The 26054-nt window shown below is 40.7% G+C and overlaps 1 protein-coding gene across 1 annotated transcript in view; it reads left to right on the plus strand.

The window, feature by feature from the left end:
* The first annotated feature begins 5473 nt into the window (after positions 1–5473).
* The window catches only part of LOC124789719 (solute carrier family 22 member 7-like), a 154953-nt gene continuing 134372 nt past the window's right edge, over positions 5474–26054 (plus strand). Inside the window, exon 1 of the mRNA XM_047257170.1 lies at positions 5474–5579. Within this exon, the coding sequence (XP_047113126.1) occupies positions 5538–5579 (42 nt within the window). The 5' untranslated portion in view covers positions 5474–5537. The remainder of the gene's footprint in view (positions 5580–26054) is intronic.

Genomic DNA, 26054 nt, shown 5'->3' on the forward strand with positions numbered 1-26054 from the left:
TTATCGAGCTATCAGTTTAATAAGCCACGGAAGCAAAATACTAACACGAATTCGTTGCAGACGAATGGAAAAACTGGTGGAAGGAGACCTCGGGGAAGAGCAGTTTGGATTCCGTAGAAATGTTGGAACACGTGAGGCAATACTGACGCTGCGACTTATCTCAGAAGATAGATTAAAGAAAGGCAAAAGTATGTTTCTAGCACTTGTAGACTCAGAGAAAGCTTTTGACAGTGTTGAGTGGAATACTCTCTTTCAAATTCTGAAGGTGGCAGGGGTAAAATACAGGGAGCGAAAGGTTATTTACAGTTTGTACAGGAACCATATGGCAGTTTTAAGAGTCGAGGGACATGAAAGGGAAGCAGTGGTTGAGAAGGCAGTGATACAGGGTTGTAGGCTATCCCCGATGCTATTCAATCTGTATATTGAGCAAGCAGTGAAGGAAACAAAAGAAAAATTCGGGGCAGGAATTAAAATCAATGGAGAAGAAATAAAAAAATTGAGTTTCGCCGACAACATTGTAATTCTGTCAGAGACAGCAAAGGACCTGGAAGAGCAGTTGAACGGAATGGACAGTGTCTTGAAAGAAGGATATAAGATGAACATCAACAAAAGCAAAACGAGGATAATGGAATGTAGTAGAATTAAATCGGGCGATGCTGGGGGAATTAGATTAGCAAATGAGACACTTAAAGTAGTAAATGAATTTTGCTATTTGGGGAGCAAAATAATTTTGATGGTCGAAGTAGAGAGGATATAAAATGTAGACTGGCAATGGCAAGGAAAGCGTTTCTGAAGAAGAGAAATTTGTTAACATCGAGTATAGATTTCAATGTTAGGAAGTCGTTTCTGAAAGTATTTGTGTGGAGTGTAGCCATGTATGAAAGTGAAGCATGGACGATAAATGGTTTAGACAAGAAGAGAATAGATGCTTTCGAAATGTGATGCTACAGATGAATGCTTAAGATTAGATAGGTAGACCACATAACTAATAAGGAAGTAATGAGTAGAATTGGGGAGAAGAGGAGTTTGTGGCACAACTTGACTAGAAGAAGGGATCGGTTGGTAGGACATGTTCTGAGGCATCAGGGGATCACCAATTTAGTTTTGGAGGGCAATGTGGAGGGTAAAAGTCGTAGAGGAGACCAAGATATGAATACACTAAGCAGACTCAGAAGGATGTAGGTTGCAGTAGGTACTGGGAGATGAAGAAGCTTGCACAGGATTGAGTAGCATGGAGAGCTGCATCAAACCAGTCTCTGGACTGAAGGCCATAACAACAACATTGTATTAATAGTTACTTCGTACCGTAGAGGCCTTTGCTCTACACAGATACGATTCGAAGTTGTATTACATCAGTGCCAGTAGCAAAAACGTGCTGTTTAGGAAGAATTTTTTGCTACTCCACTAATGCTCAAACAGTTAGGGATGTATACTTTGTTCGTGTACATTCATTACAGAAGTAAGGGATCATATTTTAGGGAATGTAAACCAGACCAAAGCTGCTTTCATGAAAAAAAGGCAACTGTAAGAATAATGAAAGAAGCAAGCAGCAGAAAACAATGTAAACCTTTTTTTAAGAATTCAAAAATATTAAACCTTCTCCTGAGGTGATATATTGGAGATAGTTATGCATGTTAAAAATCTATGCTGCGGAAAAGATACAGTTTTCCTCAAAATAGAACTGTTCACGATTGCAGTAGCAGGTCAAACAGTAACATTTCTTGCCAGTCTTTCCAACACCACGTTGTGCGTATCAAGTGTATATCGTGGAGGAAGAAAACTGTATAACAAATTACGCAGATATGTAAAATCTCTGTCCCAATGATGTACCTTCAAAAAATCTGTGACATCCTACCTGCTGCAGAACTGCTTTTATGGAGTCTGGCATTGTCTTACGGATGAAAACATGTAATTCATATTTTTAACTGTAGAAGCAACATGTAAATGTACAGTATACAGAGGTGACGGAAGTCATGGGATAGTGATATGCATATACGGTGGTAGTGCCGCGTAAGAAAAGTAGAAAAGGGCAGTGCTTTGGTGGAGCTGTCATTTGTATGCGGATGATTCATGTGAAAAGGATTCCGACGTGAGTATGGCCGCACGACGGGAATAAGCAGACTTGGCACTGGAATGGAAGCTTCAGACGATCCATTTCGGAAGTAATTAGGGAATTCAGTATTCCGAGATCCACAGTGTGCAGCGTGTGCCGAGAGCAGCAAATTTCGGGCATGCTGCGTTTGCACAGAGTTGTGAGTGCCAACAGACAGGCACGAAATAACCGCAGGTATCAATATGGGACATAACGAGAACGTACAGTGCGGCGAAATTTTTCGTTGTTGGGCCATGACAACGGACGACCGCACAACATCGACTGCAGCGCCTGTCCTGGACTCGTGACCATATCGGTTGGACCCCAGACGACTGTAAACCGTGGCCTGGTCAGATGAGTTCCAATTTCGTTTGGTAAGAGCGGATGGTACGGTTCGAGTGCGCCGTACACCCTACGAAGCCATGGAGCCAAGTTGTCGAGAATACACTGTGCAGGCTGGTGGTAGCTCCGTAATGGTGTGGGCTGTGTTTACGTGGGATGGAGTGCGTCCTCTGGTCAAACTGAACTTATCATTGACTGGAAATGGTTATGTTCGGCCACTTGGAGACTATATGCTGCCATTTATGGACTTCCTGTTCCCAGACAACAATGTAAGTTTTGAGGACGACAATATGCCTTGTAGAGGATCTCGCAGGACACTACCTATAGTCTGGGAGACGAGTCTTTGGTATTGACAGCTCGGTAGCGTCTTTCCGTTGCCTAGCGACCGCAGGCAGCCAGCCAATGGCGGCCTGACTTTGAGCGGGTAGCAAGGGCCACGTTGCCGCCCTGGAACCCGGTCGCGCGCGCTTATGAAACTTACCAGTGTCTCGCGAGCAGGCGGTGCGGTCGTTCGTCGTTTGTCTGAAGTTGAATTCGCAGTTTATTTCGTTTTTGTTGTTTTTAGTGTTTCTTTGTTTATGTTTCGTTGTAAACAATGTCTAGTGCGGCGGGTAGTACCAGCCCAACACAAGAAGTGAAACGGAGGAAGAAAAGTGTGCTACACACCCAGGCCCGTGAATTCGTGTGCTCTGTGAGGGATTACTTTGAGAAAGAAAAGGACAAAGGTGGGCCCTTAATTCCTGTTGTTCAGGTTGTGAAGAGAACTGCAGCAGCATTGAAAATAAGTAAGAACACTGTTGTAAAGATAGGGAAAGAACAGTATAGTGTAGATTGTGACGAGAGTGGCACAACAAAGCTGCACACACCAGGAAAGAAGCGACCGAGAAATAAGCAGGTGACAGCTTTGGACGATTTTCAGAAAGACGCTATTCGTCGTCATATATACAGCTATTATAAGAGAAAGGAACATCCCACTCTATCTAAATTACTGGTGTCGCTTCAGAAAGACGATCTTTTTAAAGGGAGCAAATTTTCATTGCGTACAGTGTTGAAAGACATAGGCTTCAGTTATTCACGGTTTAACGGACGCAAAATATTAATGGAAAGGACAGACGTAGTTGCATGGCGGTGCAGATTTCTGCGCAGGATCATGGGTGTGGAATTCGAAAGTATAGTGTGGTTAGATGAAACTTGGGTCAATGCCAACCATTCTTTACGTAGAGGCTGGAATGATGGAACGCCCGAGGGGACAATGGCAGTGCCTGTTGGCAAAGGAGGGCGTATTATTGTCTTACATGCAGGAGCATCGAAAGGTTTTGTGCCAAACTGCTTGAAAATGTTTCGGTCAAAAAAGACGGGAGATTACCATGAAGAAATGATCAGTGTAGTATTTCAAGAATGGTTCGAGACATCGCTTATGACGAATCTGACAAGTCCATCAGTGATTGTTATGGACAATGCGCCTTATCATTCCGCTGTTCACGATAAGGCACCAACCTTGGCAACAAAAAAAGACGATATCATTCAGTGGTTGAAACGGCGAAAAGTAGATTTCAGAGAAGATTTAAGGAAGGCGGAACTGCTCGAAATTGCGGCACAAAAGAAACCCCAATTTCCAACATATGTAATTGACGAGATTGCTAAAAGGCACGGGCATGAAATCGTTCGGCTTCCTCCATACCACTGTCACTTCAATGCAATTGAAGGAGTGTGGGCTCAGATAAAAAATTACATTGCTGCAAACAATAAAAAATTCACGATCTCTGAAGTGGAAACTCTCCTTCCAGCAGCTATCAATAAAGTGACAAGCGAGACGTGGGCTAAAATTGTAAACAGAACTGCAAGTGCCATCAGAGAGGCGGCCAAAACCGAAGGGGTTGTGGAAGAATGCATCGAAAATTTAATTATACATCTGGGAGAGAGCAGTGATAGTTCGAGTAGTGCTGAGGAAGACAATGTCAAATCAGATCCTGACAGTGATGTGAGTGGTGTTTTTCCATTACAGTAACTACAACGTATTCAGGAATGTAAGGAGGGAGTTCGCTATCGATCTACAACCAGATCATCATATTGTGAGTACTTTCTTCAGATTATAACTCTTAATACACTGACCAATTATTCTGTAGCTTGTAGTAGAACAAATTAATAATGCTAATACTTAACAATGTAAACCAAAACTGCTAATGTTCAACAACTTGCGAAAGTAGTTTTCATTTCAGTTGTGAAGTTTAACAAATAACTTTATTATGTTTCAGCACCTTAGATACTTGTACTAAATAGCTCTTATCAGTTTTCGAGTTAATATATTTCAAGCATCAACTTTAAATAAATTCACGCGTACCAATACGACTTGTATTTTGTGTCGCTTTTATTTCTGCTGCTAGAGAATGCGTGTAGCAGACACGGCGCCGCGTGCTGTGAGCCACGTTCGGCAACAGCGCCGTCTGCCCGCCGGAACTGTCACTACCAATCACTCGTCTCACGGACTATAACGAGGCTGGCGGATGAGCGAGACGCTCGTCGAATCCACGTGGCGGACTAAAGGGACTGTCAGCTAGTACACTGGCCAGCCCGAATGCAGTTTTTAGGCGATTCCCAACACTCTCTTCGGAAAATGTTAGGCTCACAACCATCTGTGGTTACAGCGTAAGGAACTTCTAAAAGAAAACACAAATGACCATAAATCGTCCGCCGGCCGCTGTGGCCGAGCGGTTCTACGAGCTTCAGTCTGGAAGCGCGCTGCTGCTACGGTCGCAGGTTCGAATCCCGCCTCTGGCATGGATGTGTGTGATGTCCTTAGGTTAGTTAGGCTTAAGTAGTTCTAAGTCTAGGGGACTGATGACCTCATATGTTATCATAGTGCTTTGGGCCATAAATTATCCCGTTGACTTGCCAGATTGTTAGTTACACCCCACATTCCTCCACTCGTGACTGCTATATCCGTTAAACTCGTATTTTATCAATTGCGTTATTTTCGTACTGTAGGTGACGCCAGCAGATAAGGAGTACCACAGCAGTTGAGTGGTGCGTAATGTCGGTCTCTTGCTTCACAAGCCGTCGCAGTGCGTGTGCGACTCCCTTGAACAGACGTCTCTTCGCAGGGATGGGGAAAGACATCGGCAACGGCGAACTGCAAACATTGGAGGTACTGTGGAACGTCTACCCACGTAGAATACACCAAACGCATCCTCCATTACGTGTTTACATAATTGCACACGGTCAGGATTAAAAAGAAGAATGTTCTAATACAAGGTGTTCGTCTCGAAGAGTGACATCCAATGACTCCAAACTCGACCCTCGTGCCCCACCTCCAAGGGTGTGACGTGACAGATGGCGCTGTAATCGACTAAAGTCAAAATGGGTAAAAAGCCGTTGAAAAGTGGTAACATCTCAAGAAATACACGTCAGATTATGGTCCCAGGTGGTTAGAAATGCAATTATTTTCAAATCTTTAATGTGAAACCGGGTTTTATAGCAAAAATACTTTACTTCTGTACAAATCGCGCTATATTCAGGAATTTCGCAAATAAGTGTTCTGCAAATACTGCTTGAGCACAGATTCGATTGGCATCACTTATCGTTGCATAAGAACTACATGGGGGCGGCTTTCAAAACCGCTTGAAGATTTGCAGTTGGATACAATAACAACTAGCAGCCTATGTAGATTTTCGTTCACATATACTTTCCTCTGATGAAACAAATCGCCAAATGAATAGGCATAATAGGCGTTATTGGTAAGTGAATAATCCGCGTTAACTAAAGGAAGTCGAGGATCATATATGAAAGAAATTACACGAAAAATGTGGACCAAGTAATTGTGTTTCGGAGAATCAAGTCTTTTTTGCTACAAAACCGGTTTCTTATTGAAGGTTTTAGGATAACATCCTTTCTACCTCCTGGGATCCTGATCTGATGCGTGTTTAAACAGTTTTTAATGCAGTTCCAGTTTTGTCGATTACAGCACTATCTATAACGGACTGCAAAAAAATTTTAATGCAAAAGTCAGTCTGCGTACTCTTCCTGGAGAATCCGCAACAGAAACTGGGGTTCCTTTTCACGATTTCAAACTTGACCCTCCCCCCCCCCCCCCCCCCCACACCTCCTGGAGGGGGGCAGGGGATCGAGTACCGTGTCACTGTATGTGAACAACTTTCATTCCAAACTTTTTTAATCTGATTTGTAGTTTTCCGCGTATTTCCAAAAATATATTTATATTCCTCAGCCTCTATAGCCTGTAAGCCACTAACAGCGTGTGGCCAACATACCTGGTAGCAACATTAACAGCTTCCAGTCCTTTTCGATTTGCGTATTGAGCGAGGCAGAAATGACTGTCTATATGCCTCCCTAAGCGCCCACATCTCTCTCGTCCTTTTCTCATCATAACAACGCGAGATGTGTGACGATGACAGTAAGCACGTTTCCGATTTTTCTCGCAGGATTCTCATCCTAGCTTATCATACAAATTTGAGAGAACCTGAATTTCTTTCTGTGACATTATTTATTTATCGTATCGCTTTTGACACATTGAAAAAATAAATAAGTTCATAGAATATACAGCCTAATATATCCTAGTAAAATCTAAAACATCTAGAGCATTTATGTAAACTGTCCACTCTATAGAGTCGCCAGCACGAAGTTTGCCGTAGTGTGATCTTGTGGGGAATTCTTCTGTGATGTGTCTGACGACGGTCTGTGGTTCTCCGCAGTCACAAGAAGGCATGGCTACTTACGCAGTTTCCGAAAAAAATATACACATCTCCCATGCTAAGTTCTAACCCTGTTTAGCATTGACCATGTTCTGCGTGGCAAGTCAAATCCCTGTTGTTCTTGAATGATACACGGTGCAGTATTTTCTTTTTTTCTCTAGTCCACTCCTGCGTCCATGATTTTGGTAAGGTGGACCTCATCTTTCACAGGGATCTTTTCTATTTTATTCTAATACTCTAGAGCAAAGTCAGTTGTGGTTTGCGTCATCAGTATCTTGATGGACTGGTAGATTTTTTACTGTCGCCGACGTTTTTTTTACTCGTTCGTGAGAGCACTTATGCGTCGTAGTTGACGGGGTGGAATGTGGCATAATACTAGTTGCCATTCTGTAGGTGTTGATCTGATGACACCAGAAATCATCCTCATGCTGTTGTTTAGCTAGACGTCTGTTTTTTGAGCATATGGACAAACTGGGGCAGCAAAATCAGCACTTGAGAAAACTGGCCTCAGAGCAGAGAAACGTAGGGTGGATGCCGATGCTCCCCAGGATGTAATACACATCTTTTGGATGAAGTTGTGTATTGTTTCCAGTTTTTTAGTTGTTTTTGATAGGTGATTTCTAAAAGAGGGGTGTCTATCTGGGGATATACCCCAAGATACTTAGGTGTTGTACTGCAAGTGTGTAGTGTTTTCAAATTATACGTTGAGTTTTGTTCCGGCGAATTTACTATTTAGGTGAAAGCGGGAATTCTCTGCTTTGGTGGCATTTCGTTGGAGTCACCATTTGGGAAAGTTCTTTCACAGTACAACTAGGTCTCCGTTAGATTTTCTCCTGATAGTTGAATTGAGCTACACCTTGTTGCAAGTACCCAGTCGTCGGCGTAACCTAACTTCCTTGATTTTGTTTTTGGGATGTCTGCTTCGTAGAAGCTGAAGAGAAATGGAGCAAGGAGTGGTCCTTGTGGTAGATATTTTTAATTTACATTTGTGTCCAAAATTAACGCGACAAACCGTTATTCCCCCTCCCGCGTCTATTTCTCAATATAATGATACAAACTGTCAACCAGATGCCCGCACGATCTTATTCTGCTCAGAAGATGGCATTCCGGTCAATGGACAACCATGTCATCGATGGGTTTTTGTATGTCCGTCCTTTTCACTGGAGATCTTGGTCTCCATGGCCGTTCACTATTATAAGAAAATGAAGCCCCTACAGCCGTCCTTATGATCTTATTTACTGTGTAGCTTGTAACCTCCCCCTCACTTATCGACCTTAATGACAGTGAAAAATTAAACCGCGTGTACCTAATGGTAATAGCAATCGTCACTGAAGTTAATCTGTCGGTAAAGAGGGAGGAAAGGGTTACATCTAAATGAAAGGAAAAATTCAAATGAAATTGGTGGAAATTAATTTTGAAAAAGAGTGATGTGCGGTCGTTACGTTAACAATTAACTGGCGTTAATTAGATATTTGAGATTTGGGGAAAATTACCGTCGGCAATCCTATGGACAACTACTATAATAACTGAAAAAGAAAGGTTAATGCACATATAATTAGCACTAAAAGCGTGGCAACTGAAGGCTGACAACTGTTGTGTGAAAACTGAATGTTTGTCAGGAGTAATAAACTTCGCTACACTCTGACTTAATTTAGCAAAAGAATTAATAAAACCGGAAAATTTAAAGTTAATTTAGTGACTGAAATTAATAGTGAACTTAGTTTCTGAAGCACCAGGAAATAAAATAAAATAAGGTTAGTCTTGGGCTACCTCAACAATCATCTCAAAAGCTATTTGAATCTACGCAATTTAGAAACAAGAGATTTAACTTTGAACTTGCATTAATTGATTCAGAACAATTAACAATAGTAAAATTTAGTACATACCAAGCTGAGCTGCAGTCACAGGTAAGCTAAAATATGGTAACAAAACTCGCACTCTTAATTTGTGCGTGTAATCTAAATATTGTAGCCAGCTATGAATACTTTAACTGAACTTTGAAATTAAAGCAGTGAAATGGAACGATATTACTTTAATGCTGGCGTTTGAATTTCAACGACACTTGGGTTCATTTCGAAAAGGAAGGGACCCTGCTTGGTAATGCAATTGGGACAATGAGCACCCAAGGTTCATGCTAAGTTGCTGTATTTTAGTGATGCAGCCCGCATCTCGTGGTCATGCGGTAGCGTTCTCGCTTCCCACGCCCGGGTTCCCGGGTTCCCGGGTTCGATCCCGGGCGGGGTCAGGGATTTTCTCTGCCTCGTGATGGCTGGGTGTTGTGTGCTGTCCTTAGGTTAGTTAGGTTTAAGTAGTTCTAAGTTTTAGGAGACTGATGACCGTAGCAGTTAAGTCCCATAGTGCTCAGAGCCATTTGAACCATTTTTTTAGTGATGCAAATGGAACAGTTTGAAAATCTGAGGTCCGCCATACAGTTGTAAAACTTTACGTGCTTTCAGTCTTCCTTGTTGGTTGATTGAAGGTTTGAAGTCGTCGGTCGAGGAGGTGGCGACAGTCACTCATTGTCGGCCGTCGCTGTTGCAGAAGCTGGATGTTGGCGCGCCTTCTTCTCGACACGGTCACCAGGCGAAACGGGCTCTCGATGTGCACCAGCTAATGCTTCCCGTCTGCGACACCGTGTCAGAAACTATCATAGCAAGTCGAGCGCAATTACATGCTGCCAAACCCCGAAAGCGCGGCAACTCGCAGGAGGGTCACACAACACACCTGCTCCACCGCCCTACTCCAGCCAGATCCCTGCTCTGCCCGCGCTCCACGCGGCAGAGTTCACACTACCAAAGATCCTAAACACTTTGGTTCTCCACACGACCTGCAATAGATGGAAATAGGAGGATATGCATTTCCGGCATTACAAGCTACCAGTTCCAGCGCATCACAGCGCCACCCTCAGAACTTAGTTGATGCTGATAACCCCTTCAGCATCAACTAAGCTCTGAAGGTGACGCACTGATGCGCCGAATCTGGTAGCCACACAATAAATAAGATCATAAGGACGGCTGTAGGGCCTACATTTTCTTACAATGCCAGTGATGACATCACGGCACCTGTGAAACGAGGTAGTGTTCGCCGGCTAATCCCACATCCACAATCGCTGTGTACACAGTCACAGACTGTGCAGTATGGCGCAGAGAAGATGCCTACCAGACTCTCTGTGGTGGAGAAACACAGAAAGAACGGAGGCAGGACAGTCGCAATATGATGTGGCCCGATGACTTAGTGTGAATCGTTCTGTTGTTTCTCGGTTGTGGCGACAGTTTATAAAGACCGAAACTGTGTCCCGAAGACCAGTGCAGGGACGACCACGTGTGACTTCAGAAGAGGACCGTCATTTGGCTATACACCTATATCTCTGACATCGATCTGTTGTAGAATTTTAGAACATGTTTTTTGCTCGGGAATCATGTCATTTCTGGAAACCCAGAATCTACTCTGTAGGAATCAACATGGACTTTGGGAACAGCGATTGTGTGAGACCCAACTCGCTTTATTTGTTCATGAGACCCAGAAAATATTAGATACAGGCTCTTTAATTTTACTGTAGGCAGTATCTATCTTACCCCTCGAGAGATAAGCCTCTACAGCCTTACATTTGTCCTCTAGCCATCCCTGCTTAGCCATTTTGCAGTTCCTGTCAATCTCATTCTTGAGACGTTTGTATTACTTTTTGCCTGCTTCACTTACTGCATTTTTGTATTTTCTCCTTGCATCAATTAAATTCAATACCTCTTCTGTTACCCAAGGATTCCTACTAGCCCTCGTCTTTTTACCTACTTGATCCTCTGCCGCCTTCACTACTTCATCCTTCAAAGCTACCCATTCTTCTTCTACTGTATTTCTTTCCCCCATTCCTGTCAATTGTTCCCTTATGCGCTCCCTGAAACTCTGTACAACCTCTGGTTCTATCAGTTTATCCAGGTCCATCTCCATAAATTCCCACCTTTTTGCAGTTTCTTCAGTTTTAATCCACAGGTAACAACCAATAAATTGTGGCCAGAGTCCACATCTGCCCCTGGAAATGTCTAATAATTTAAAATCTGGTTCCTAAATCTCTGTCTTACCATTATATAATCTATCTGAAACCTTCTTGTATCTCCAGGCCTCTTCCATGTATACAACCTTCTTTCGTGATTCTTGAACCAAGTGTTAGCTATGGTTAAGTTATGCTCTGTGCAAAATTCTACCAGGCCGCTTCCTATTTCATTTCTTCCCCCCAATCCATATTCACCTACTACGTTTTCTTCTCTTCCTTTTCCTACTGTCGAATTCCAGTCACCCATGACTATGAAATTTTCGTCTCCCTACACTACCTGAATAATTTCTTTTATATCATACATTTCATCAATTTCTTCATAATCTGCACAGCTAGTTGGCATATAAACTTGTACTACTGTAGTAGGCGTGGGCTTCATATCTATCTTGGCCACAATAATGCGTTCACTATGCTGTTTGTAGTAGCTAACTCGCACTCCTATTTTTTTATTCATTATTAAACCTACTCCTGCATTACCCCTATTTGATTTTGTATTTATAACCCTGTAATCACCTGACCAAAAGTCTTGTTCCTCCTGCCACCGAACTTCACTAATTCCCACTATATCTAACTTTAACCTATCCATTTCCCTTTTTAAATTTTCTAACCTACCTGCCCGATTAAGGGATTTGACATTCCACGCTCCGATCCGTAGAATGCCAGTTTTCTTTGTTCTGATAACGACATCCTCTTGAGTAGTCCCCGCCTGGAGATCCGAATGGGGGACTATTTTACCTCAAGAATATTTTACCCAAGAGGACGCCATCATCGTTTAATCATACAGTAAAGCTGCATGCCCTCGGGAAAAATTACGGCTGTAGTTTTCCCTTGCTTTCAGCCATTCGCAGTAGCAGCACAGCAAGGCTGTTTTGGTTAGTGTTACAGGGCCATATCAGTCAATCATCCAGACTGTTGCCCCTGCAACTACTGAAAAGGCTGCTGCCCCTATTTAGGAACCACACGTTTGTCTGGCCTCTCAACAGAAACCCCTCCATTGTGGTTGCACCTACGGTACGGCTATCTGTATCGCTGAGGCACGCAAGCCTCCCCACCAATGGCAAGGTCCATGGTTCATGGGGGGGGAGATGACAAATATAATTTAAATAAATAGGCACATCAGGCACATAATGAAATATATGACATCAGTGAATAAGAATAGCAGCCTTGTGTTGCAAAATACACACAAGTAACAACCCTGTTCATTAATAAAACATTGTCAAAATCAGCAAATGTACGCAAGCATGTCGCTGCACAAGTAAATTCATAGAGCATAAAATTTAACACAAAGTATAAATCAGGTAATCGCGAGCAGCGAATTACGTATAAAGTACATACTTAAGTAGACTTATGTTACCTGAAAAATAAACTCAATTAATAGTTACCTTTTTAGTTTATTACTTTCTTCCTCAAAATTACATTCTTCCTGAAATTTTCTCGATAGCAGGTCTTCTTAATGTCGGACACGCAGAGAATTTACTGTAATTCTTAAAGATTTATACAAATGTATCCTGTGAAAACTGAACATTAATATCACAAGTTATCAAGTCACTATAGCCTTATACTGAACTTAACCGGAGAAATTAGACTGTGTATTTGTCTAAGGCTGTCAGTGCATTCGCACTGAGCCATCGATTAGCTGTAGGTAGTCGTGACGTAGGAAGTAATTGTTTGCGGTCAACGGTTCCCTTCTGCGGCGCGCGGACTGACTGTCGTTTTGTGTCTGTGCTGCCGCTAGAACACGGCCCGGTATCCCTGTGTTCTCTGCATGTTTACGTGTAACTGTTAATTTTCTCAAAAGTATGTCATTCCACAAAAATTTTAACGTTCGATATATGATGTATTGCCTTAGAGCGCCGTGATTTATGAGTTTCTACTTCAACAGTGTTATCATGAATAATTTTGCGAACTATATATGGACCGCTATAAGGCAGAAAAAATTTGCGACACAAGCCTTTTCCTTTGTGAGACAAATGATGAGACTTAATTAACACCTTTTGACCAACTGACAAAGTTTTTAAACGACCAGGACGTTTAGATGATTTCTCTCTTCTAGCAACCGCAGATGCAATATTTTGTAGTGCCAGGTTGACAACTTCAGAATGCCGCAGTTTCCGAGTAGGTGGAAAAGGAAATATTTCAGAAATACGATTTGTCGGTGGTTTATTTTTTAATATCAATATAGGCGGTAAAGAAGTTGAATCATTACGGAGTTCGTTCAGAATGTTTTGAAAAATATGAAGATACTGATCCCACGTTCTGTGATTATGATGACAATAAAGACGACACAATTTATTAATTTCCTTCATCCATCTCCCTGACGGGTTAGATTGAGGGTGTAAAAGTGAAATGAAAATTGGTTTAATCTTACAACGCCGTAGAGTATGAAGCCAAATTTTAGAGCGAAACTGTGATCCATTATCTGGTATAACTTTATCAACATGTCCCACTTCTTTAAGAAAATGTTTGATGAAAGCATTAGATACTGAACGAGTTGTTGCTTTGCGTAAAGGTGTAAAACACACATATTTTGATGTCATTTCCACTACTACCATAATGTACGCAAAACCATTAGTAGAACAAACCACTGGACTGAACAAATCGACTGCAGCCATTTCCTTTAATCTCGCTAGAATGATAGGAAACAACAGTGCTCTGTGAGAAATAGTTGGCGGCTTAGCCGTTTGACATAATTTGCATTTAGCAAGAACAAATCGAATCAGTTTTTGCATATTACTGAAGTAGCAATTTTCTCGTAATTTATGAAAGCATTTTCATGCAACAAAGTGTGCATAGCTGAAATGTGTATACCAAATCAATTTATTAACCCTCTCATCAGAAATGCAAACTAACCAAACAGAGTTGTCAACCGAATTTCTTTTAGAAAGAACATCATTACGAACTAAATAATACTGTCTAATCACTACGCTTCCCTTTCTCCTCCACTTCTTCTTAATGTCCTTCCAGATTGGATCCTTGTTTTGCTTCCTTAGCGATGTCCTGGAGCGAAGACGAAATGAAATTTTCAAACGCAACACCTTGAATATACATCAGACAATAATTGTTTTCTTTGCAGTCTTCCTCAGCACTTTGTTTCAAACCCATAGGTGCACGTAATAAAGCATCAGCAATAATATTTGAAGAACCCTGGATGTAAACAATACTAAAATCAAATTCCTGTAGATACAGTGCCCTTCGTGATAATCTTCCATGTGTTAATTTAGTTGACATAAGAAATTCCAGAGCTCGATGATCTGTGTAAACCTTAGTATGTCTGCCATACAAAAAGATGCGAAATTTTGTGAAAGCCCAAACAACAGCCAAAGCTTCATGTTCTGTGATTGAATAATTCTTTTCTGATTTAGGGAGAACACGACTTCCAAATGCAATAGTTTTCTGTACTACAACGTTGTTTTCTTCTATCTCTTGAAATAAGTGCGCACCTAGGCCTTTGTATGATGAGTCCATCGCCAAACAAAGTTCTAATTGAGCTTCCTCATCCCAACACCAATTAGAAACCTTTCCAGAAAGTTCACATAAACGAGGTGTGGCCAAATTGTCCAATCTAACAAAGCATCTAAGAAAATTACAGACACCAAGGAAATTACAAACACCACGTTTAGTAGTAGGAACAGCATAATTACGAATAGCGTCTAGTATCTCTGGATCAGGAAATAATGTGACCAAGAAATTTCACCTGAGAACGACCAAATTCAGATTTTCCCAAGTTCACTGTAATGCCAACTCTTGCAAAAATACGAATCCAAAATTCTGTTATGCTCACTCCAAGAACGTTTAGCAATAAGAATATCTTCAACATATGAAGTAATACTGTTACGAAGATAAACAGGTAAAATTTCATTTAAACCAAGAATGAATGCTGCTGAAGATACAGTAAGTCCAAATGGTAATTTCCGAAATTGATAACAGTTACCAAAGGCTAAAAAGGCAGTGTATTTTCAACAATCAGGGTGGAGTTCAATTTGCCAAAAACTTGCACGGAGATCAATTGTGGATAAAACTTTAATTCCATGGAAATGTTGAAGAAGTTCATCTAAATTTTGTGGACCGTCAGTTTCAGGAATGATGATATTATTTATCAGTCTGGAATCCAGAACCAAACGAATTGACCCATCCTTTTTAAGAACGACATGTAATGGGCTGGTATAAGGACTGACAGCTGGCTCAACAATGCCTTGATCTAACATGGATTGAAGTTCTTTCTTAACCTTGTCTCTATAAACCACAGGAATAGCGTATGTTTTTCCCCAAAATGGTGTGTGTGTTCTTTTACTTTAAATAAATATTGTAAGCCTTGTATAGTTCCTGTGTGATGACTAAATACTGTAGTATGTGAAGTCAAAATGTGGTGTAATTTTTCTCTTGCAACGTCATCTGTCACTTCAGCTTTGTTAACCTTTTCATTAATTAATTCTTCACTATTAATCATATCATCCATCGCGTCTCTGTATCTATTGTCGTTGTCATGAATGAACACATTGTCGTCATAATACTCAGCGAAAACACCAGAAGTAAGAAACCTTAAAAAATTTGTGTCTGATTCAGATTTCGTTACTCACTCGAAAAATTTCAAACACCTCGGCATTCCGGCAACATTCAAGTTCACACTTCCTTCCTTAAAGTTTAAAATTGCTTTATATGTGTTAAGAAACTCCATACCTAATATAATTTGTGTATTGAGTAATGGAACAATAATAAAATTAGCAGAAAATTCATATCCTTGACAAATGAAATTTATGTTGGTCTGTTGTTTGACTTCCACACTTTTTCCAGAAATAGCTCCTCGAATTGTGGTTTTAGAAACAGGTAACACAGGATAAGCAATAGTTCTTACACATATACGAAAACCTAATTCACTAATAAAATTCAGTGAGCTCCCAGAATCTAAAACCGCAGTGAACTTATTCTTACTCACACATACTTCAATAACAGAATGTAAAAATGTGTCTGCATTGTTTTCCTTTTCGTCTAGCAAAATATCTCTCATGTCTTCCAAGCGTACGTAGTGTAAAGTCGCAGTGTCATTACTTTCTGAACCGTCTGTATTGCTGCCAGAAGCCGAAGCTACAAGTCATTGTCGATTGTTTGTGTCACGTCTTTGATTATTCGCGTCACTTCGCGGATCATTTTCTACGATTTGCACTTGTCTCTCTGAATTTCTGTCACGTGGAGGATGCCAATTAGGTCCTTCCTGTCTGTTAGATGTAAATTCTTGGTTGTGTCTGTTATTAAAATTTCTATTTTCATGGCTATCTGCATGACTACTTCATGTGTAATTTCGACTGTCACTTCTGAAATTCTTGTTAGGGCTACTACCCTGGTTATTTCTGTAGTAAGAATTTCCATTATTGTATGAATAATTTCTGTCTTGATGATACCGATTACTGTTTCCGTATGATTGATCATTCCGGTAAGAATTTCTGTTATTATAATTGTCTGTGTAATTTCTGTTAGAACGTCTGTTATTGTCATAAGGCTGGTATTTATTGTCCTGTCTGTTTCGTCTCTCATTTCCGAAGTTAACGTTATAACGTCCGTTCCGATCATTATCGCTTTTCTCTGAAAATCTAATGTGGTTACCGTTACTGAAAAAATTACAAGAAGTTACATCGTCGTCGTCATACTCAAGTTCTTGCAGCAAAGTCTTAAAAGTTTCAATGTCGTCTTTACATCTTCCGGCTAAAACAATGTATCTTATCGATTGTGGCAGCTTAGTTAAACAGTTCAGTCGGGCTATTAGGATTGGAAAGGAATTGATTCTTTTGAATCACGTCTTCAAAGTATTCTGCCGGCGTGCGGAACTCAGACTGTTTAAAATTACACTGCATAATAAGACCAATATGCCGATAGAAATGCATGATAAAAATCATTTAAATTATGAAAATCTCTAATAAGTGCGCGCATGCGCGTCGCCGGTTCGTTTTCTAAATATCCACACATAAATTCCAGTTTGTGACTCAGTGGCCAATTTGGCGGAAGTGCGTACATAAACTGATCTAACCATGAACATGGATGTATGTCATTATTAGAATTGCGAAAGAACTTAAATTTCCGAACAGTTAAAAAGTGTTTATAGTCGAAGTTTTCGCCTCGTGGCGACAAAGACCTACCGCGTCTGTCCCAGTTGGAATGTCGATTATTGTCAAGTTCGCGAGCATGGCGCTCTCTTGTTGCATCTCGTAAATGAAATAAATTACTTTCTTCAAAACCCCCCGCTATCGGTGATTCTAAATTTCTTTTACTGTCTTTTCCTACGATTTCGCTTTCAATTTGTGTAACTTGCTTTCGTAAAGCCTCAAATTCCCTTTTAACGCGTTCATTAAATTTTCCCTGATTTTCAACATGTTTATTTATATTCTCGTACTCTTCTGTTCCTGCAAATGGCAGTGGAGCTGTATCATCTGAATCTCTGTTCCCATTTAAACTAAGATTTGTCAATTTATCCGAAATCTCCTCAACCTTTTCCGTTAAGTCACCTATTTGTTCTTTCTGTTTATTTATGTCTTCCGTAAGTGTCGCGACTCGGGTTTCAGTATTGACACGTTTAGTAGTTAACTGTTCATATTGTTGTTTTAGGTTATTTATTTTGCCATTTGGTACGGATTCCTCGATTGTTTCAAATATTTCTTCCGTATCATGTGCACGCTGTAAATTTAACTCTGAAAATTTTTGTACTATCACGCGATCTCTTTCTTCCTGTTCTCTATCCTGTTCCTTTTGTCTATTTTCTATTGAAGTTAATCTGTTATTGTGAGCATTCAAAATCGGTTGTACTTCTTCTCTAATTTCTTTCTTTAATTCATCTCTCATGTTTTCAAAACATGTCCCTATTTGTGAGTCTAACCGTGTTGCCATTGTTCCCATCTCCGTTTTAAATTCAGATCCTAACTGTGTTTTCATTGTTCCCATATCAGTTTTAATTGTTCCTATTTGTGATCCCAAATTTAATATTGCACTCATCAACTGCTCCATATTAAGTGGTTCGAAATTCTTTTCGCCCCTAACATTTACCATAAAACTAACTTCCTTCGTCATAGCCGTAAAGCTATCTGTGTTCGATACTATTCCAGAATCTTCTAACGTTAATCTCGTATTCTAAAAATGTTTCAATTGTGAAACAATTTGAACTGGTTCCGGACTATTTTCCCGGCTTATTAAATTGGTTTCTACTTTATTATTCACCATACTGTTCTCCTGTGTTGGCGAGTTCACCATGTTAACAAATTCGTTATTCTGACTATCCATCATTCTTACCTTTTTCATCGATTGCGTAATCATTTACAAAACATACAAAACTCGTCAGTATACGAAAATTACACACAATATACCACTTCATCACCAACAATACCATTCACACGAAATGCTTCTTGACAAACACGATTAACGAACAATTAAAACCTTCACAATTGCACAAAATTGTCAAACCTTTATACGACACATCAAAGATTAAAATCTACAAAAATACCATTAGAAGAATGACAAGACAACTATGAATGTTCAATTACAAATTCTACACTTGCAATATAGACTACAACAATACTACTGTCTACTATTTTTACTATGAAAAGAATTCCAAGGGACGATCCGAAGCAGCGGTCGCCACGTGCATGGGGGCCTAATTAAAAAGAAAAGACTAATATTAATGAATAAATGCAATAATTTTACTAGCTGTATGACCGGTTACTAAGTCTCGTAACCGGTTGGCCCTGACTAGTATTAGCACGCAATCTGACTGTATAAAATAAAAATAAAGAATGACAAGGAATTTCCATTAACACAGTTGATTAATTAAGTCCCCTGCAACTATAAAAGCAACGAAAGAACAAAGCACAAGTGTAACCGTTCACTGTGTGGTAGTGTGACTCAATGTACAAGTATCTGGCTCGGTTCTTTCTCAATATGACAAAATATTTTGAACACCATTTACAATGAATTAATTGAAAAACCAGAAATACTACAATTACACATAGAAACCAGAATTACAAGTCTAATAAATGAACACGAGCCAGATGCTTTGTTGACTGTGAGCAAGAGGGATTGTTATTAAAGAAAACTATAATACCTTTTTACCTCATTACATATTGACGAAAATATTCCATTACACCAGCATCATAAATCAAAAGCCCATCTCCTTTCTCAAATATATTCTGACAGTTGCATCTTCTTCCATCTATACATTACACCAACCAAACAGTACAACACTCAGATCGTCTACTCTCTCATCCCAACAGAACAACAACTGCCCTCGACACCCTCTGAACTACTACAGCGCCCATTGGAGGCGGCGGAATAATAATCTTTGTCGCAATCTCTGGCGCCAACGAGTTAAAATTTCATAGAGTGGCTGAGATACTAGTTACAGCGCTCCTAGCGGCAACCAACGCTAACTCGGCCGCCATGTTCTCCTTAGTCAAAACATTAGGAAAGCATTACTGTTGTTTGTGTTGGAAGTGTGTCAGCTGTTGTGATATTACTGCAATATTTAACTTTTCTAGTTGACTTTTTTGTTACAAAATATAAAGTCAACATGCCTGCAGTGTGTTCAGCGTTCAACTGCACAAATCGCAGCGATAAAACAACAAATATTTCATATTATGAGTAAGTATATTAGTACCGAAATACGACACACGTTTTTTAATGTTTATTAAAGAGTCATTTGCATTGGAACTGTAATTATGCTTAAGACAAATGCAGGAAGTAATTTATTTATCGTTGATTACAGATTTCCTTTAAAAGATAAGGAAATTACAAAAAGAACCGAGAAAACTGGTTTCCTACTACAGCCAGTTACCTCTGTTCAGCTCATTTTGAAGAGAAATATATGTACCACACAAATGTCTAGAGGCGCCTTTTGTCAAAACCAGTACCTACTTTCTTTAACTTTCCACCACATTTACAAAAGCAAGATAAAGTATTACGACCACAACCCAGAAAGCGATCTTTCGACAATTTGCAAGATAGTGCTGTTACAGTGACATCATTAGCACAAAGTAAGTCAATAATTTAATTTTACTCCGTGTTCTTATTACTTTGAAATACATACTTTCTATTATAGTGTTATGGTGTAACTCTGTTATAAACTTATGATGTAACTACATTCTTTCAGTGCCTGTCGGACCCACATCTATTTCTGCTGACCACAATTACTGTCTACCAAGCCCTAAGAAGTTGAGAACACAATATAACAGAGTACAAGCAGAGAATGTGCGACTAAAGAAGCGGATAAAGCAAATGAAGCTACTTAGTGTACGACACAAAAGAAGAATAGTGCAGTTACAGACTTTAGTTGCTGGTTTGAGAAGAAGGCTATGTAGTTCAGTTTCTGATATGTTAAACAGTGAACATGTAGTTGGTTTGTTGAAGGAGCTATTGGAACTTCAGTGCAGTGCTAAAGTATGCCATTATTCTCAGCAAATAAGGAAATTTGCCCTGACCCTACACTTTTATTCTGCCAAGGCATACAGCTACTTACGAAAATTTGTGAAATTACCCCACCCAAGAACGCTTCGACTTTGTTATTGAATTACTATGCTTGTGTTAACTACTTGTAACACATATTTCAAATAAATTCTCGTTCACAGTGTACTGGTTTTTGAGGCTTTGACTGTTTACTTTGAAATAGCGACAAAAATATCTTATTTCTGCGCCAGTTACTGTTTCTAATAGTTAACCACAGCATGTTTAGAAGTTTCACCGTAATATTCTGGTGGTACCTGCTCTAATTGCATTAATTTATGGGCAACAAGTAACATTATAGTGGATGGACAGACTTATTTGAGTTGTCATGTAGTGTTATCTACATAGAAAAGTTTAGCCATATTTCGACAAAAACATCCCTTTTTGCTGTCAGTGTACACTGAAATCACTGCTGTCTATTGCTTGTTTTAGAAAAAATAAAGCTAGTATGGGCTATTTCAAGTAAGTCAAACGCAGTTACAAGGGGGCGGGACACAGCAGACGAATGCCTTGACTAAAGAAAACATGGCGGCCAGAACTTCAATTTGCTTCAAACATGGCGGACCTATAGCCACTCTATGAAATTTTAACTCGTTGTCTGGCGCTGTGACTCAGTGTAGCCACCTTTCAATAGTTCCGCACATCTGTTCGACGTCCCTTCTTGAAAACGGGGATGACGTGTGCCCTTTTCCAATGTTTTGGAACGCTACGCTCTTCTAGAGACCTACGGTACACCACTGCAAGAAGGGGGGCAAGTTCCTTCGCGTAGTCTGTGTAAAATCGAACTGGTATCCCATCAGGTCCAGCGTCCTTTCCTCTTTTGAGCGATTTTAATTGTTTTTCTATCCCTCTGTCATCTATTTCGATGTATACCATTTTGTCATCTGTGCGTCCATCTAGAGAAGGAACTACAGTGCAGCCTTCCTCTGTGAAACAGCTTTGGAAAAAGACATTTAGTATTTCGGCCTATAGTCTGTCGTCCTCCGTTTCAGTACCATTTTGATCACAGAGTGTCTGGACATTTTGTTTTGATCCACCTACCGCTTTGACATAAGACCAAAATTTCTTAGGATTTTCTGCCAAGTCAGTACAGAGAAGTTTACTTTCGAGTTCATTGAACGCCGCTCGCATAGCCCTCCTCACACTACATTTCGCTTCTTGTAGTTTTTGTTTGTCTGCAAGGACTTTTTCATTAGATGCTTTTGGTTCTCGTTCTGCTGATGAGTAAGTTGCGTGAGTAGAGCTTCCAGTGTAGGTGGTTCCTGGCCCATCGCCATTTTATTGTGTTATAACTAGGAGTAACACGATAAATATATCACTATTCTCGACTTATTGACACTGCACTGATGCAAATAACTTTGCTACTGGGCGCCAAGTTGTAGATGAACACTTCATCGAAAATTACATAAAACTATGGCGGTTATACCAATGTCCAGGGAGTGCAAGCGAAAAGCAGACTTCCAGCGGAAATCAGAATCCCGTCGATGTACTAAGCCTAGTGAACATTCGAGTCCAACTTCCAGTATAGCATCCCGATTCCAAGTCCAGAGTGCAGCCAAATCAGTATCGAACAGCAGGTCCACTGCAGTGTAGCACTTCCAAGTTGTAGAGTAGAACACAGCGCGGTGAGAACTCACTTGAAGACGTCAGTTGCTGCATTAAATGAGGCTCCATAGCAGGCCCCCACAACCGCACAAGTGGTGGACTGTGAAGAGCGGACAAATTGAATAGCTGGGCGGCGGCCATTAGAGTGGTAAACTGACGCGCGGGGATCGAATGTTTATACATCGCTTTTGGTTATAAAATGCCTTCCCTTGAGTTAGGTCACAAACATAATGCCTCATTTAAATACGTTACTACAATATACTTCTTAATTTATGAACAAACAGCAACTAGTCACTGTTTACGAATTTATCTTACGTACTACATGGAATCTGCCGTAGCTAAAAGTTATGTACTGGACCCCTAGCAGTTTTCGTAGTTCATTTACGATAGATGTACGCAAAATGCATCAAAATACTCTAAGATTTGCCCACTATATTAATAGATATTTTCTGATTCTGCCTTGCTTTAGATTTTATGACGAGAAGTGCGTTATTTATGGCATAGTGCTTTGGCAACTCACGACCAAATTATCAAGTTTCAACCTAATCTAGACCATGAAAACACTACCGATCAGCCAACTTTCTTCAAAATGATCAGAACATATAAAATGGTATTCTGTCGGTCGGAAATCTAGCCTTCTGACAGCGTGTAACCATTTTTGTAACAGCTGTGGTTTTGAGAAAGGAAACTTGCAAATAGATGCACAGACATTCTGCTAATACCGTGTTACAAAATCATTTATTAAGTGCACTGACATACAAAACAACTTAAAATATTCACATATCGGTGAAATGTAATATTCGTTCCTTTCTCGAATTTATTTGTACAATTAATCGCTGCACAACTCTTCACCATTGTACTTCTTTTGATTGGAACGTACAGACAGTAGAATTACGAGTAACAAATACTGTATGTACGCCCCAACAAATATACAACGTTGAATCAGGGTTTTCATGAACAGTCGCTGGCCGGAGTGGCCGAGAGGTTCTAGGCGGTACAGTTTGGAACCGCGTGACCACTACGGTCGCAGGTTCGAATCCTGCCTCGGGCATGGATGTGTGTGATGTCCTTAGGTTAGTTAGGTTTAAGTAGTTCTAAGTTCTAGGGGACTGATGACCGCAGGAGTTGAGTCCCATAGTGCTCAGAGCCATTTGAACCATCTTCATGAACAACAATACTACACAACACATCAGACTACAACCACTATGATGGCGTCCAGCCGAAGGTTCAAATTATCCCGCGACTGCAGTGCCATCAGTGAGTCTAGTTAATTTTTACAAGGTCTTTGCTCCATAGTTAACCGAGCCGGCGGCTGAGGTCGCGGTACAGTGTGGGCGGCCAATCGCTGAGTGTTATGGGTGACCAATCGCGCGCGCTCACACGAAGCCAACCTGTGATGTTAGTAGAGGGTGGTGCAAGGACAAGAGCGGCCGACGATGCATTTTTTGGCCGAGCATAATGGAGCGCGCTGATGGTCGGCGCGGAGATTAAATAGTGGTGAATACCATAATTCCCTTCCTCACCCGTTCTCAATCTGAACATGCCGTCCGTCTCTAATGGCCTCACCGTCGACGAGATGTTAAACCCAGATCTTCCTTTCTTCTTCGAGTATTGGAGGACCATGGTCAAATACAGCTGTTAAGATTGTATATTAAAAATGAAGAAATTGCTCCAGCTGTATTTAAGGTGTCGATTTTATTTTGGCAACTACTTTCAACGTTGTAACTAGTTGCCAAAATAAATCGATTCCTTAAATACAGCTGGAGGAATTTCTTCATTTTTAATATAAATTTATAACAGCTGACGTCCCACTGTCTTCCATTTCAACTATGGATGAACGAAGGTTAGGATTTTAAGTTTTCTGCGGTTTCTCTAAAACTCCTAAGGCAAATGCTGGGATGGTTGCTTTGAAAAAGCAAACCACTGTACCACCTACGTTGCAACTAAGACTTCATCTACATCTACATCTACATTTATACTCCGCAAGCCACCCAACGGTGTGTGGCGGAGGGCACTTTACGTGCCACTGTCATTACCTCCCTTTCCTGTTCCAGTCGCGTATGGTTCGCGGGAAGAACGACTGTCTGAAAGCCTCCGTGCGCGCTCTAATCTCTCTAATTTTACATTCGTGATCTCCTCGGGAGGTATAAGTAGGGGGAAGCAATTTATTCGATACCTCATCCAGAAACGCACACTCTCGAAACCTGGCGAGCAAGCTACACCGCGATGCAGAGCGCCTCTCTTGCAGAGTCTGCCACTTGAGTTTGCTTAACATCTCCGTAACGCTATCACGCTTACCAAATAACCCTGTGACGAAACGCGCCGCTCTTCTTTGGATCTTCTCCACTTCAAATCGTTCCGCACGCATACTCCCAGATATTTTACAGAAGTAACTGCTACCAGTGTTTTTTCCGCTATCATATAATCATACAATAAAGGATCCTTCTTTCTATGTATTCGCAATACATTACATTTGTCTATGTTAAGGGACAGTTGCCACTCCATGCACCAAGTGCCTATCCGCTGCAGATATTCCTGCATTTCGCTACAATTTTCTAATGCTGCAACTTCTCTGTATACTACAACATCATCCGCGAAAAGCCGCATGGAAATTCCGACACTATCTACTTCTTTATTCACAAAATCAACTTCATTTTTCGGCAACCCATTTTTATGGTAATGCGTGTTATTATGTACGCCTTTAACTTCAATGGCCACGTAGTCTGCAAGACATACGGAGGGCTACATCTGCGTCTACGGTACTGCTCTACAGTTCACAAAGCCTCTTCCAGACTATTTCTCGACCGTTCCTCTCTCGAATCCAATGCGGGAAAAATGAAGAACTTAATCTTTCTGAGCGATCTCATTTTTCTCTTATTTTTCTCGTATTTTACTACGCCCCCTGCCAGGCACTTCAATGTGAGGTAGAGAGTAGTCACGTGGATATAGATAGTCATTTTCCCTACGCAATCAACAAAATATTTCCGCTTTCGGAGGAAAAACTTGATCAGGATAGAAACAGGGATAGCGTTCATGATGCCATTTTAGCAGCTATGGCTACAAAAGTTAATAAAACAGTCAAGACGGCTAGGAGAGCGTTACTGCTATATAGAGCAGATAAGATGTTGTTAGCATCTCACTTAGAGGCTGAACTGATGTCACTTAGTTCCAGCAAGAGCGACGTAGAGGAATTATGAGGAAAGTTTGATTGTAAATCCTGGTCTCGGGAATTATGTGCCTAGTAAGTGGATAAAGGATGGGAAACTTCCACCATGGTTTAATAACGAAATTCAAAAGTTGCTGATGATGGACTACGAAGATAGATACGAGAAATTAGGGCTCATATGAAGGCATACAGACAGTCGTTTTTCCCTCCCCTCGCTCTATTTACGAGTGGAACAGGGAAGGAAATGATTACTAGTGGCACAGGTTCCCTCCGCCTAGCACCGTACGGTGGCTTTCTGAGTATTTGCGTAGAAGAGGATGTAGATATAGTTTCTGTAAAAAGCTTGTGTTTTAATGACTGCCGGCCTAGCTCATCATATCCAGGACGCTCTTCCCGCTGTTTCGGGATATTACAAAACAAGCTGCCTGTTTTTGAACCAATCAGTCCTCATTTATAATGTCCACTGGTTTTGTTCGTTTCTTGATACTGATTTTGTGTAGGACTTATCGACTGTTTTCGCAATTATTATTCATAGTTTGTTTCTGTTTCCTGTTTTACATTCCCTCGCCCCTTACAGGCAAGAGTGAGTTCTCACAATATGCCACTCTTCATCCATAAATT

This window comes from Schistocerca piceifrons, chromosome 3, assembly GCF_021461385.2.
Source record: "Schistocerca piceifrons isolate TAMUIC-IGC-003096 chromosome 3, iqSchPice1.1, whole genome shotgun sequence".
Lineage (NCBI taxonomy): Eukaryota > Metazoa > Arthropoda > Insecta > Orthoptera > Acrididae > Schistocerca > Schistocerca piceifrons.